Source organism: Anarrhichthys ocellatus, unplaced genomic scaffold, assembly GCF_004355925.1.
Source record: "Anarrhichthys ocellatus isolate YVR2014 unplaced genomic scaffold, GSC_Weel_1.0 scaffold56, whole genome shotgun sequence".
Classification (NCBI taxonomy): domain Eukaryota; kingdom Metazoa; phylum Chordata; class Actinopteri; order Perciformes; family Anarhichadidae; genus Anarrhichthys; species Anarrhichthys ocellatus.
In genome coordinates, this window is record NW_022280086.1 from 943339 (window position 1) to 958504 (window position 15166).

At 41.4% G+C, this 15166-nt stretch overlaps 1 protein-coding gene across 2 annotated transcripts in view; it reads right to left on the reverse strand.

The window, feature by feature from the left end:
* The window catches only part of bcl2l12 (BCL2 like 12), a 14356-nt gene extending 4865 nt beyond the window's left edge, over positions 1-9491 (reverse strand). For both annotated transcript variants that reach the window (XM_031871097.1, XM_031871096.1), the window contains exons 1-5: positions 9081-9491; positions 3375-3555; positions 2486-2669; positions 1022-1241; positions 648-752 (exon numbers count right to left, since the gene is read on the reverse strand). In XM_031871097.1, the coding sequence (XP_031726957.1) occupies positions 648-752; positions 1022-1241; positions 2486-2669; positions 3375-3555; positions 9081-9219 (829 nt within the window). In that variant the 5' untranslated portion in view covers positions 9220-9491. The remainder of the gene's footprint in view (positions 1-647; positions 753-1021; positions 1242-2485; positions 2670-3374; positions 3556-9080) is intronic.
* Positions 9492-15166: the final 5675 nt, after the last annotated feature.

Below are 15166 nucleotides of genomic sequence, written 5' to 3' on the forward strand. Positions count from 1 at the left end.
CTCCTCCTCCTCCTCTCCCTCGTCCTCCACCTCTCCCTCGTCCTCCTCCTCTCCCTCCACCTCTCCCTCGTCCTCCACCTCTCCCTCGTCCTCATCCTTTCCCTCGTCCTCCTGCTCGTCCTCCTCCTCTCCCTCGTCCTCCACCTCTCCCTCGTCCTCTACCTCTCCCTCGTCCTCCACCTCTCCCTCGTCCCCATCCTTTCCCTCGTCCTCATCCTCTCCCTCATCCTCCTCCTCTCCCTCGTCCTCCTCCTGATCTAACAACAGCTGAGGAAGGTGTGTGTGTAGCCAACAGTCCTCTGCAGCTCTGTATCACACTAAATTCTAACTCCGAGCAGTCCAATCAAATGCAAAGGATTTGATTTGAATCTGCCCCTCAAATATTCTGTTTCACTGTGAAATACGTCACAGTGCAGAAGCTGAAGACGCTCCGACCTCTCCTTCAGTGGGACTTTAAGGCAAAACACATTTCCTTTGCCTTCATTTCCGTATGTCTCAGTGAAGAAAGTGAACACAGGCTCAACTGATATTTATGTGTGAATTTTACCGGACTCAGCAATGATAACTATAACTTCCTTGACTTGGCTAGAACAACACAGCCACTTCTTCAATTGGATTCAATTGTGTTTGTGTGTGTGTTTGATTACCTGGTGAAGGCTGGACTGTGGGACTCAGTTTCTTTGTACTGGTAGACCTCTGGGCAATCTTTTCCAGTTTCTCTGCTACTTCATTGTAGAACTCAGGAGGGTGGTCTACAGCAACAAGTCATAATTCTACATTAAACAGTGAACTCTTACCACTCTGCTGTAGTCACACCAATAACTATGCTGTGTGTATGTTGACAGTTGTCAACAGAGTTATAATGTTGCCAGTCAGCTTCATCCTCCCTACATGGGCAGACAGACTGGTTTGGAGGTGCACCTTATAATAGTGTAGATTCAGACCACACTTACATTTCAACTCAGACTTAGCAGCAAATAAATGGACTCCAGCTCAGGTGTATTGTAATGAAAGAGCTTACTGGGAGAGATGAGGGCTGGGGGGATCTCTACATCTTTATCGATTGGCAATGTGGAAGGTCTCTGAGGTTGAGGGTCACGCCCCTCTTTCTCCTGTTTCTCTAACTTTCCCCTGAAGAACTTGGAGAGCTTTTTTCTTAACTTCTTTTGCTTCGTCTTCTTATTCTGCTTCTTCTCGCATTCATCTTCTTCTGATGTAGAGGAGGGGAGTTTGACACCATCCTGTAGAAACAGGTTATTCTGCTCAATATTACACTGACATCACATGAGAAATATACTCCAAGTATAAAAATGCAAGTCCATATATTAGATATACTATATAAGGTCATGAGGTATGAACACAATATTGATAGAGATTTTTGTAGTGTAAAGTATGTATCCAGTTGTAAATGTCATGGTAACATGTTTAAAAGAATCTTGATGAAGAAGACAAGCAGTGACTGGCTCAGAAGGCACTTTATCTCCTGTCAACACCAACTGACCCATACTGGAACAGCTTGTCATGCCTAGTCATATTTAGAATTGGTTCAAAAGTTGTAATGTATGTTCTTTAGTCAGGCATGATTCAAGACTGAGGGATCTTTTCCTCTATCTACCAGGTCTCAAAGTACTTTCTGTTAAACAATTATAATGGGTTTGCTGAATGACCATAAACAACTAGAGGCCATAGGTCACTTTGAGCTGTTCCTCAACAAACAAGAGTCAAAGCTTAAAGCCCCCATAGTGTCCTCAAGAGGCGGTCATGTTGATGACAATACAAAACTGTCGAAAAGTTTTGGGGCTTAAAATGTGTGCAGTGAGGAAGTGTGTGGAGTTTGTACTGAGGGTGGGGCTAGAGGAAAGGTCATGGGGTCACTTACATCAAAACATTTCATCCCCCCCAGAGCATGAATGTGATGAAGAAATGTCATCATCTGCTCATTAGAGCATGAGATACAGGTTAACATTTTGGTGTAATCCCATCACATCAGCACAGCAAAACATGCTAGTTATCTGGAAACAGGCATGAGCTAGCTAGCTACTAATGTACCGGAGGGAACTCACTAATCACTGTAAGCCCATTCAAATGAATTGATTGTGTTATGCTAGTTTGACTGGGCCTTTAGGGGGAAAGAGGACTGCACATGGCTTGTCTGAATGGACAGGGCTCATGCTCTGGGGAGAGTTCAATAAATATCATGAAACTGCAGCCACGGTTTTTTATAGAAGTAGAAATTCATGCAGTGGAGAAAAAGTTTGCGTTTCACTAAAACCATTAGTATACCAACAAAACAAGGACACCTGGTCAGCTGTTGACAAATATCTGTCTCTGGAGACATAAGTGCTGACAGAGACTGACAGACAAATGGACCAACCTTACAGTATCATCAAGCCCCAGCACTAGAGGGCTTCAATCTGAACTCAACAAGCACAATGGGACTTGTTTTATTAGGGTATAGTGCCTAATAAAATGAAGATTTCCTTACTTCTGTTTGATCTCTGAGGTGTGACACTCTCGTCTTACTGTCTCTGTCCAATGAGCCTTTAGGGTCTTGGGCAGGACGAAGCTGCTTTATCAAGTCCTTGAATCCAGTCTTCTTCTCATCTGCTGAATTGGCGTCTTCGGCTTGAGAATCCAAGCCATTCTGTGCTTTTGGTTGTGTCTTGGAGCTAGCACGGAAAGGACAAGAGTCTGGTGAACAACAGGGCCGGTAGAAGATAGCTTCCATTCAGGGTGCTACAATATAGTCCACGGTGGTCTTAATGGATGTCAGGTTCTGATTTACTGCTACTTTTCTTACTGTGGGAGCACACTCAAAGCAATAATAAATAATTCAGATGAACTTACTTCCGTATTTTCTTTAGAATATATGTTCATAGTCCACATGTGTGCATTCAATCTCATTCCAGTCTAGCTAAACTGGAATGAAATTGTATTATTGAATTGTATTATCATCACAGGCAACATACTCAGAGTTGATTGGACAACTTTTAATGCCTCTCCTTCAATCAAAACCACTGACTTCACCATGGTCATTGAAATACTCAATTTGATTGATGACAAACTCTCCAAACAATGAGTCATAGTCACATTAAGTTATATTGCACTGGAAACAAGACTATTAAGTTGAATGAACACAGCATCCAGCGCCTCCTGCTTTCTGCACAGGGTGTGAAACTATCAAACAAATGGAAAACATGTATATTCACATATTGAATGAGGAAATAGAATTAATGTTGCTGTGATTACAAATCTTTTTGATCATTTTTTGACATCAGTGTCCAGTCTGAGGTAAAAGGAGATAAGTGTGTTGTTGAGAACAGTGACACAAAAAACACACAAGAGCAGAAGCCCAGATTGTTGAGCTACATTACCTGTACTTGCTGTGCTCTTTGTAGGCCCCTCCGACTGTGCCAGGCCTCTCTTTCAAGGGGATGGCGAGGGCTCGATGGAGGAAAGCTTGGATCACTAGATGAGTCTCAGCCTTGACCTCCACCAGAGAGATGGAAGAGACGGAGGAGACAGAGGAAGGGCGGCCTGCAGACTCTGACATCACTAACACAAGGTGAAACAAAACGTCCTTTTATTATTCTGATGTTTAAGTGAGAGCCATCCTCAAAATACAAGAAATGATAAGTGTTTTGTACTGGCTAATGTTTTGAACAGAACAATTCATATTTTGTGCAGTATACTAAATGCTTTCCTACTCTACTGGGTTTTTTTCAGTTAGCATACAAGAAAAAAAAAAAAAAAAACAGAAATCTATGTATTTTGCCAATTTTTACTAACAGGAAAAAGACTACTGAACAGGTCAACCAAACAGCAACACTGGCAATTAAACTTAACAAATGATTCAAAGATTCAATAGCTCCTTTTGTTTTCTGGGGTTTTCCTGGAGCACAATAAAGTAGAGCACAGAGAAAAGTATTTTAAAAGCACATTATTTATTCAGGTAAAACCAATGCTGACAATCACAGTCAGGTTCTATGTATGAAATGGGGGATGTGGATGAGTTGGGGTCATAGCTTTTGCGATACAGAAATAAATGAAAGCTATGTACAGTGTGTTTAGTTAGTGATTAAAGTCATTCATTCTGATTATTGAACAATACATAGTCCCCAGAGGATGTATTGTACTGACTCTGGACTCAAGTGCCACTGTGAGGTCACATCTGTGGTTCTGAGTAAAATCTCTCAACAACTATTGAAGAAACTGTCATGAAATTTGGTACACATAATAATTATCCTCAAGATGAATTCTAATAATAACCCAATTCATGGTAATCCCAGAAACTGTATATAAGAAGTGGAGATTGGTTGGTTGACTGCCATTTGACACCTCGAGTTTGGAACTTTGGCCGTCGCCATCTTGTTTTTTTGCAACCAGTAAATGGAAGTGACCATATTTGGACTTCATTCATTCATTAATTCATTCATTATCCAAACCGCTTATCCTATTCAGGGTTGCGGGGCGCTGGAGCCGATCCCAGCTGACATTGGGCGAAGGCAGGGTACACCCTGGACAGGTCGCCAGTTTATCGCAGGGCACATATAGAGACAGACAAACATTCACGCTCACATTCACACCTACGGGCAATTTCGAGTCTCCAAATAACCTAAGCTGCATGTCTTTGGACTGTGGGAGGAAGCCGGAGAACCCGGAGGGAACCCACGCTGCAACGGGGAGAACGTGCAAACTCCACACAGAAGGACCACCCGGGATCGGGGATCGAACCCGGGTCCCTCTTGCTGTGAGGTCATATTTGGACTACGAAATCCAAATATGGTCATGTAGAGTGATGTAGAGACGGCGTATACGACTCTGGTAGCGTCCTGTCAATCACGGTGTAGCCCCGCCCTAAAGCATCCCCTGCTTTATGGTCTGTTTGACTCTAAATGGACCATAATTTACTAAATGAACATCATGCTGTATTGAAGAAGACTTGAAACTAGAGATTGAGACCATCAACTCATGTTTACAATGTTTACTGAGGTAATAAATCAAGAGAGAAGTAGAGTCATTTTCTCATAGATGTCTATACAATCAGAGGAGTCGCCCCCTGGTGGACAGTAGAGAGAATGCAGCTTTAAGGCCCTCCAGCATTGGTTTCATTTTTAAGAAATGAAGGTTGTCTCCTGGGTAATCCATTCAATACTTGATGATATATTTCAGTCTGGAGCAACATGTTGGACTGATCCATCCATCGCTATAGGGCTATACCACTAGGGCTAGAAAATGCCTTTATATTGTGAGATTGATTTCAGCTGGAGTCAGTGTCAAGTCTGCACAAATTGCATTTCATACCATACTAAAATAAATAGAAATCAATGAAGTGAAATGAAAACAATCAATAAACTTCAAAAACCTCCAGTGGACAAGTATGAAATATTGGTTGTTGTAGAACTTGTCTTGAGGAAATCCACAAAGTGAAAAGCAAAGGGTTGAATTAATAATCAAGCTTCATGAAACATTCTTTCCACAACTAAGTGAAAGTAAAACAAACATAAACAAACACACCTAGATAATCCAGTCCGTCAACATTCCCTTTAATTCTAGACCTTCTTACCGCTGTCAGTGATGGCACACATTTAGTAAATAAGATCACCAACAACACTAATAAAACCTGGGCTATGCAATGTATCCAAAATATTACAGTTTTTATAGTTTGAATATTCTTTTCAGACACAAATGTGATTAAAGCCTTTTTGAAGTATTGACTGTGTTATAGCTGCATGAATCAAACAGGAAATATACTCTGTTGTAAAAGTCCCAGCATACTTTGAGAAAACTGTTTGCTCTCTTTTTGGTGGAAGCTCGCTCTTTGCTCGTCTGCAGATGTATTTCGGAACAAAAGGAGGTGAACGTCATGAGTTAAGAATGAAATCTAGGAGAGCCTCAACCAGGAGCTCTCTTCCAATGGGAACCTTCTCAAATCCAGACTTCAGACATCTAACCCCTTCTCCATGAGATGCCACTTCAGGGAGCAACCAAACATTCCTATAAAGCCTCCGTCCACTTGCTTTAAAACCCTGTTTTTTTTTTTAATCATTTGTAACGTCAATGGACAATTCAGAACTTAGCTGTTGTACCACAGATTTGACATCCGTTTGTAAAATGTTGTGGTGCTTAGTACTTATAACTGTAGTATTAGTTACATATGTGTAACTAAAAAAGAACTTGTTGGTGTTTCCTTGTGCTTGCATTTCAGTCACTTAACCTTAAAGATTAATAACAAGTAATAACAATCATAATTCTAAATTGACCTCTCTTGTGTGGCCCACAAGACTATTTCCCTATTCCCTACTTCCCCCTTCAGCACCCACCATGAATATTATGTTCAATTTCTGCCAATAGACCCACATCCGACACACTGGTACTTTAGGTGTAAAGTAGATAAGGGAGCATTACTCCTTTGTCTGTATTAAATACCATAATAACTTAATCTCCAGAGAAAGTGTAGCTTATAGAAACCTAGAACAGTCCTTCTCTAGTAATGGTGGCCAGAAATTCTTTACCAGAATTTTTGACTGCACAAAGTAGTAAAACAAGCTTTAATAGAATGTTAACATTTAATTTATTCTCATTATAAAATGTGTTTTTTTCTCCACTTCAGCACTTACATCCACCAAACTTTCCACTTAAATTCCTATCTATATTCTCCAGTACATTTATCATTCATACCCTGATTTATACATTTTATCCCTAAAAACATGGCCAGTATTAATTATGTCTGTTGACAGTATGTTCTGATTTATGTGATACAAAGAGATATTCCCTCTTTCAAAACCTTTGACTCTAATATGTCAACAAAATGAAACCAGAATTTGAACCTGGCTTTAACTAACGTTCTGATTTCTGGAAATGTATGCAAACCATCACATATTTAATAAGAATAGGCCTCATTTGCATATTTAAAATACATTTTCAGAAAACTTGTAATACAAAAAATAATTGTCTAAATGTCAGTAATTAACTGGTGATAACTGTTAGTTTAAATGTTAACCCTATTTATGAAAAGATTCCAATCATTGTTAAAACAGTGATAGGTTGACAGTAGGAGGGAGACTACACACATGGTGTGTGTTCAGGAATCATGGCTCAAAGACAGCTTTTGTTATTCGGGGCAGTTAGGCAAGATAGAAGAGATTAGGGAGGAGGGGGTTGTGTCACTTTTGTTGAATAAAGGGTTCCCTGTAGAGCACTGGGTATATGAAATGGACTGGAGTATGATGTGGTGTGGAAGGAAGGAATTAGTGGTTAAAGAAATACATTGGGAGCACTTCAACGCACATAACATGGCAATGGGCAGGTACCGATTATCTGTTATATGAGAGGAGTTTAGTGTGTGTAAATGAACAGGGGTTGGAAAGGAGTCTGTACTTGATCTTACATTGTTTTCATATAATATGATGTATGTAGTATGTGACTGGAGAGTACACCAAGATGGACCCGTAGGTAGAGACACTTTATCCATTCTTGTGTCAAATAAACACTGATGCATCAGTGACAGAAGTGGACAGTGTATGGGGAAGCCAACTGAGAAGTTTTAGGAAGAGAGTGAATCATCTTAATGCTAGTAAGATCGAAGGAACTCTTGATTATAAAATAAGATCCAGTAGAGTGAAAGCAAAATAACAAGGAAGGCCGTACCATAATGAGACCATGAATACAAACAGAAATGGACCTTTTGAATAATAAAAATAAGTGATCATTTTCATCATATGATAGCCTACAGTACAAAAACACAATGTTAGGGAGGATAAAAAGGACATACCGTTTGCTCACCAGGCCGTGAGCAAACAAAATCCAGAACATGAAGCTCTCAAGGAAGAAGATGGATCAAAAGATCCAGTAACAGATAATGCAAGACAGGTCCTGCAGTGCAGCTCCGAGTGGAGTTGAAATACAGTATGTGAACAAACTTCTGTGGTGGGTATAGCTCTACCTCCTCTCCAGGAAAAAGCATTTCTACAAACCACGGATACGTTGGATGTAGACCTTTTTGCATTTGGGCATTACAACTGACAGAAAACATCACAGGCAGGTGGTGGATGGGTCAAACAAACACAGGACTTTCACCCAGCAGACTGGTGTTCGTGTCACTAGTGAAACCAAAAGTAGATGCTGAGATTACACTTGCTGACGTTGTTTCTATTGTTACTGAAGTCCTGTTGTTATTTATTGAAGGATGTTACATTGTTATGATCATTACGTTGTGTAGGTGCGTTACTATTTTGACACAAACCATGATCTTTTTTCTCACGTTAACCAAGAAGTTTCTTTGCCTAAACCTTACCAATCGTTTCACAGCTTTAACCACAAGGTATTGTGCATTTCTGCAAGTGTGGTACGAGTGTGAAACTTATCCATGAAAGTTACTTTTGCTTTCAAATCAAAGTCAGTCTCTGCTCTGTACGTCAGAGACTGAGTCAGGTGCATCCAATAATCCTTCATTCAAGACAAGGCACTGCTGCTTATTTGATAATTCTGGGTAATGAGGGAGAGGATGAACCTGCCAAACAAGCTGTTAAAAAAGAAAAGATAGATATCTATATATTTAACTTGATAATCAAGGACAAGGCATTGTATGGAAGAGAACCAAGACAGAGCGGCAGCAGGCAAAACATTCACATTCACATTCAGTATGGAGTAGGTAGGAAACAACAAGGGCAGGTAATAACGAGTAGATTAAGACAGGATACCCTGAATGGTAATTAAGCGTCACAATATAGGGACGCATCCAACCAGTCAAGAAGAAGAAGAAGGAGGAAGCGGTTACGGGACCGGGACGGGAACCGGTCAGCGAGGACCCGCCATAAACACCAGGAAATACCAACACGACTGCGTTCTCTTTCATAACTCATGTGAAGAGTTTCCTACTCAGGACTAACTAATAATTACCACCGACGGTGTCAACGACGGCTACAATGAATCTCCGGAGGGATTTCTGTGGGAAGACAACACTCTTCAACCATCACGGAAAGAGTTCCTGATAAGTTCACAAACACGTTCCAGCGCCGCTAAAGAGCGGAACACATCGTGGACAGACGGAGGTCAACTCAAATCAAACGTCTTCGTACCTCGTTTGTGTGTTTCGGCGAGTTTCGACCGGACCGACGCTGTCTTCTGTCCCGTCTGTGTGCGCAGCTCCACGGTCCTGAGCACGGGGAGGGGCGTCACACCGATACCCGGTCCTCTCACGGGGAACACATGATTCATAATGTAGGGATATTAAGAGAGTGGGCCTATGACGAGGAGGACATTCGAATGAATATGATAAATGAATAAACGCGGAGCTAGTGTGTTTCAATTTCTCGTTTTCTGCCTCTTGTTTAGAGATTCTGTTTTAAAGAAAAACCTAAAATCACGACGCGCTCTTTAAATTCCTTTGACTTATTTTTATATGAAGGCAGGCAGTTCGATTTATGTTTGAAAAACACAACTTTTCTGAGTTGTTATGAATATGGTAAGTTTATGATCACCAAACAGTAAAAACAAACTACATTACACAACATTTACACATTGTTGCCATAGTGAATGAGCTACAATGGGATTGGCCGAATGCCTGGTGTAGTAGAAACAATGCTCCACTAGATGTCCCTCCAGGCCTTTCTGTCTGTTGTGTTGGCCTGCCTGCCAACCTGCAGGCTGATCACAGGCTCACATTACTCACCCTGGATCACAGGACCCGGTCTGTTCCTGCCCTTAAATACTAAGTATTTCTTTCAACAGGTGCAAAAGGACTGACATATATTATATCGGTAAATATCAGATCAGCACGTGCAGATGTGATTAAGGGCATGTCTACTTTCATTAGTGTCTGTGGAGAGATCTTTAAAACACAACCATGTGTTGCACTGCTTCATACTGTAAATGTGTCTCCAAAATGTGCCTTTATTACATATACAGAACTTTCATCTTAAACTGTCTCAGAGTATTATGCATCAAGGCCCTGCTGCCAGATGTACTTCAACTTTATTATTATCATGAAGGCTTACAGTCAGATCATTAAATCACAGAATGACCAATCAACAAACAATTGAATAGGCCCATGCTAAATATAAAAAGCCAAATGAAACACAGAGCACAGTAAATCAAAGTGCACTTGCTCATGTGGACCATGACATCCTGTCAGTGGATTCAGGAATATGAGAGAGTGAGGACTCTTTATGGAGGGTCTAATCAGGACTTAGTGTGCTGAAGCGGCTTGCTGCACCAGCTGAGCTTTTCTTTGTCAGACTCAAACCAAGCTGCACATCAACATTATGTTTTGTAACAGAAATGTTTTGGACAATACATAACATAAACCATGCAAAATTAACAAGATTTAACTTTCCACAGCTTTCAATGAATTATGACTGAAATTGTGACTTCGGGAAATGAGGTGCATTATCAAGTGGATGTCTTGTCTGCTCATTGAGTTTACATTACATGTGTTCTGAACTATTTGCAATAAAAACAAGTGACATAAAAGCTGTCATATTTACACTGCACTCAAGACAAGAACATATATAGAGACAATACCTCAGGATTGTAGCAGGATCAATTTACTTCACCTTCAACCACAGAGTCCTGATGAAGAGTGTTTGATGTGAATCTCTCTCATGAAAAACACGCAAAGATCTTTTGTTTTTTTATTCATTTATTGATTGCATTCTGAATATCCTCTCTGCGTTAATGTTAAATTCATTTTCCACACCATACCATCACGGTGATAGTAAGAGAGAGAGGAAGAGAGACATCCGTCACAAACACCACCCTCTAACTTTACTAGTACGGTAATGTTTGGACAAAACTTCAAAGAGCATAACAGAAAATATACATCGTTTCGAAATCATATTTGCAAATGCAGAGAGACATATCAATGATAAAGGAAAGACTCAGCAGGAGATAATGCTTCACACAGCACCCGCAGTCCTTAGCACAGCCCCCCCCAAACCTGTCCAGCGTCACTGTGGTACCAAGACACTGGTACAAGGATTGGGAGTGACCAGACCAAGAAAGGCATGAAAGAGGACTGGCAGCACACTAGAAGTATGAGATTACACTAAAACAAGTCATCAAGTCAGTTTATGAATCCTCAAAATATCTTACTTGTTAAAACTAGTGAAAAAATAGCAAGTTACTTTCAAAATATTTGGAACTCTGTAATAGGCAAAATGACTGGTTAACATGTTTGTTTTTAATGAAGAATTACATTAAACACGAGATAAATAAAAAAGGAAAACCAATGAGTATACATTTAGTTTATTCCTCTGTTGCGTTGTTGTTTTCATGCTTACCTCCTCCAACACAAGCCATTTCCTCTTTGCAGTGAAGCGTCTGCTCTCTCCAGCTCTCATTCATCTGTTTGGAGCTTTCTCTGCACTCATCGGCAGACTTCTGTCCTCAGCTCCCTCTTGTGCCTGTCTCCCTCCTCCTGCTCCCTCTTTCTATCCTTCTGTGCTGCCCCGTCCCCTCCTCACTCTCTCGCCCCCCAAAATCACTGTTCATCTGGAGCCAATAGGGAGCCAGGCGGCAGGGTGAGGCACTTCCTCTGTGACAGGAAACTAACAACAAACACCCAAAAACCACGGGGGGGGGGGGGGGGAATGAGACAGGGCGAGATAAAGAGATGCAGATGTTATGTTTATTGATTTTAAAAATGAAAACTCACTTTACTTGGCCATATTTTCGTCACTGTACTGTATGATTCGTGTCAAGTCTCACTGATACATCATTCAGTTTGTCAGTCAGTGTGTGGAACTGGTTACTGATAGAAGCACTCACATCTCTGTATTGAGGACCATGCTCCATTCTGTCCTCAGGTATTAGTTCATCTTACAGGTTAACAGATCACATATCAGGCAAAGGCTGACTAGCAAACTCCCTGCTGCCAACTCTGTATTAAAGGATGAGTTCACTTTTTTTTTTAGTCCGTTTTAAATCCATTTATACTTTACACATGTAAAGTAGAAATGGACTTAGTCAGCGTGACTTAAATGTTGCCATCCACCCGTGTCCGCATGGATCCTATGAGGTCTGTGTGCAGTCCACAATTAGTGACTGTGCAGACTGTACATATAGCATGCGTGCCAGTTTCATTCCACACTGCAGTCTTCTTTACCAAGAAGAAACATAAATACAGGCTTGTTTTGAAGAGAGAGGTTGATTTAAAAGAATACAGAGACAGCCACATGGAGTTGAACTCCTGGCAAACAATGTTATGGTGCACCTGGAATAAAGCGTGGATCAGGAAATACAAATGCACGCCTCAATTGTAGTATAAATGTAACACCGTGCTAACCAGTACAAGCCCACAGCCGCATCACAGAAACTATGTCGGAGGCTTTAAAGCTGGAGATCAGAAATGTTGTCTCCCCCTCTGGACAATGATGGGTGCCTTCATAAGAGCCCCCAGGACCACTGTCTTCAAGACTTCCTGTGAGATTTCTTTCGTCTTTGTTCTTATTCCACAGAGTTAATTTTGTATCTGGAGCATTCACTCCAGAACCTTTTCTAAGAAAAGTGTTCTGAGTATTTTCCACCATAGCTTCTGCCATCCTCTTAGCTGCTGCACCGTCGCTACAGTCTCTCGTCCCTTCCTGTCCCGTTTACTCTGGCTGGTGTACGGAAAATGCATCACTTCTGATGTGCCAGCGCGGGAAAAGTTGCCGCAGACACCATAACTCAGATATACTGCAAAATACTGTGTGCTTCGTCATCATTGTGTGAACTAATGTGACAAGGGCTTGGATGTGATGGATGTACATTTGTATGTTAAAGTTCTGCATTGCAGCTTTAATAACAATATTCATCATGCGAATGGAACATGTTAGGAGAGGGGGCTGCGCAGCATGTGAGCTAGCTGATGTGTGCAGGCAGTATTCATGTTAAAAGGGAAATGTACAAGAAAAGAAGAGGTCAGAATTTTAGTTTAAAACATTCAAAAGGTGAATTCACAGAATCAACAGAAGATGAAGAGGTTACAGTGTTGACATTATATTAAAGACGACTATGTATTGTGCTGCAGAGATACCTGCTGAAATGAGCATGCTAACCAGCTAGCCCTAGCCGTCTTCTAATACTTGTTCCTCGAGAGGCGATAGTGAGTCACTGCAGCATCCGGTCTGTCCTCAGTCTAACATGAGGACAAAGTGGCAGAAATGAGAAAGACCCGTATTTCAGTTCCGTCCTTCTGCCGCCAGGAGACAACTTCAGTGGGAGGAGGAAGATGGACCTTCATTTAGCGGTTAGCTGTAGCAACTCACATTCTCTGCAGCCAGCATCCTCAGTGCCTGGGGTCTGATCCAGGGGGACCGCCTTGACTTCCAGTCGGATCAGCAAACTTTTTGTTGCTGCTGTTAAACAGGTTAGACCCAGCGCTCCACCGGCCCCCTGTGACCCGGTGCTGGGAATGCGTGTTTCTACAGCTGACTGCTAATTGAAGGTCCATCCACCTGAGCTGCTGCACACCCCTCCAGGCGAACTAGTCTCCTGGCGCCACAGAGGACAAAACGAAAATACAAGTCCGCTTTCACGTTTCTTCTTCTTTGGATTGTATCCAACAAACAAAGTATCAAGATGTACACAGACCGCACAGGCCCCTGGTGTCACAAAGAAAGACTACAGGCTACATAAACGCTAGGCAAACACCACATGTGAAGGTTATTAGATGGTGTTATTTTGACCAACTCTTTCAGCTGTTTGGTTGAGTGTTGCTATTCTTGCCCTGCTGTTAATAGTTTGCTTCTCTATATGATTATATGCCCCATATTTGTTTGGAGCATGTGGCCAGAAATACACATTGCCCCTTTAAGCATAAACAACTGACAACTTGCATGGAACTAATATTACAGCAGGCTAACTAATGATCCATAGAATCAAAAATATTTAAATATGCAAACAAAAACATAGGATACGCGTAGAACGATAAGGAGACTGTAACCTTCCTCAAATTGATCCATGAAAGAAAAATTACATATTTACATCAGGTTCTCTACTTTTTTCCCACCATTTGGTGCTTGACTGATACTCTTTCTATCACGTCATCTCGTTATGATGACGACGATGGCACCCGACTGCCCTTACTGCTTATCTCAATGAACCAAATCCTAATAATCATATAACAGTCATGACAGCGTCACAGAATTACGCATACATTCACATTTTCTTTTGCAGATTTTCTAAAAATGTGGAAAAATGTGTGCTATCCCTGATCTGTTCTTGATTAGTTGGTGCCAATAAAGCTGATTTGTGTTGAACGCAGAAAGAATGTGCAGCAGGCGTCAGGATGGGAAGTGATGGCGAGCTAGTGGGCTGGGTGCTGATGGAGCGATAGAGACAGGCTCATCTTCAAAGAGTGCAGATAGAGAGAATTGCTCCTGATAACTGCTGGGCGGGCTGTCTATGGGGGATAGTTGTTTATGGAGGAGGTCTAGCCCCACTTATTATCTGCTAAAGCATCCTTTACCACCCTCACCACATCATTAACTCTGGACTTTATGAACTGTGCCACCATAGCAACCCAACAACCTGAATCTGACCTTGTATGGTCTGTAGTGGAACTGCTGCTATGATAACTGCAGGGTCAACAGGGACTTCATATACTTTGTTTATCTGTGCAAGAAGATGGGGCTCTTTCCTGATTATGTTTGTCAAGAGTCTAGTTTTTCTCAGAATTTGTTTATTCTGTCATTTTGTTGACAAAACACAAATTCATACTTCGAAATACATTAATGTTTTTTGGTTCCTTTCCACTGTAGTAGACTGATGAACCAAGGCAAGCACTCAGGTGCCTTGAACCAGTCTATTTTCTACTTATGTAAAAGTGTATGCAGGTCAACAGTCATTTCCACATGAATGATATCTCCTACAAGCAGCAAGCATGTTCTGTTAGGCCAGCAGCAGTTCACTCTGTGCATCTGTTAGTTGGAGCTGTATGTGCAGTGGGTGTAGGGGTGTGCTCACAGGAAATCCACAGTCACATAGGCAGGAAATGCTGCTGTTCAGACACAGAAATAAACAGTACTTGTACGGGAAACACAGGCCCTGCTAGTTTTATTACCAGCAACCTGAAGGTTGATCATTTACTGATGTCCCTGATGCACATACACAAAAGAAGGGCCCAAATATAGATGTCACGCTCAACTTTGAGAAAAGGTTTTCAAATGACACATGGCAGCTT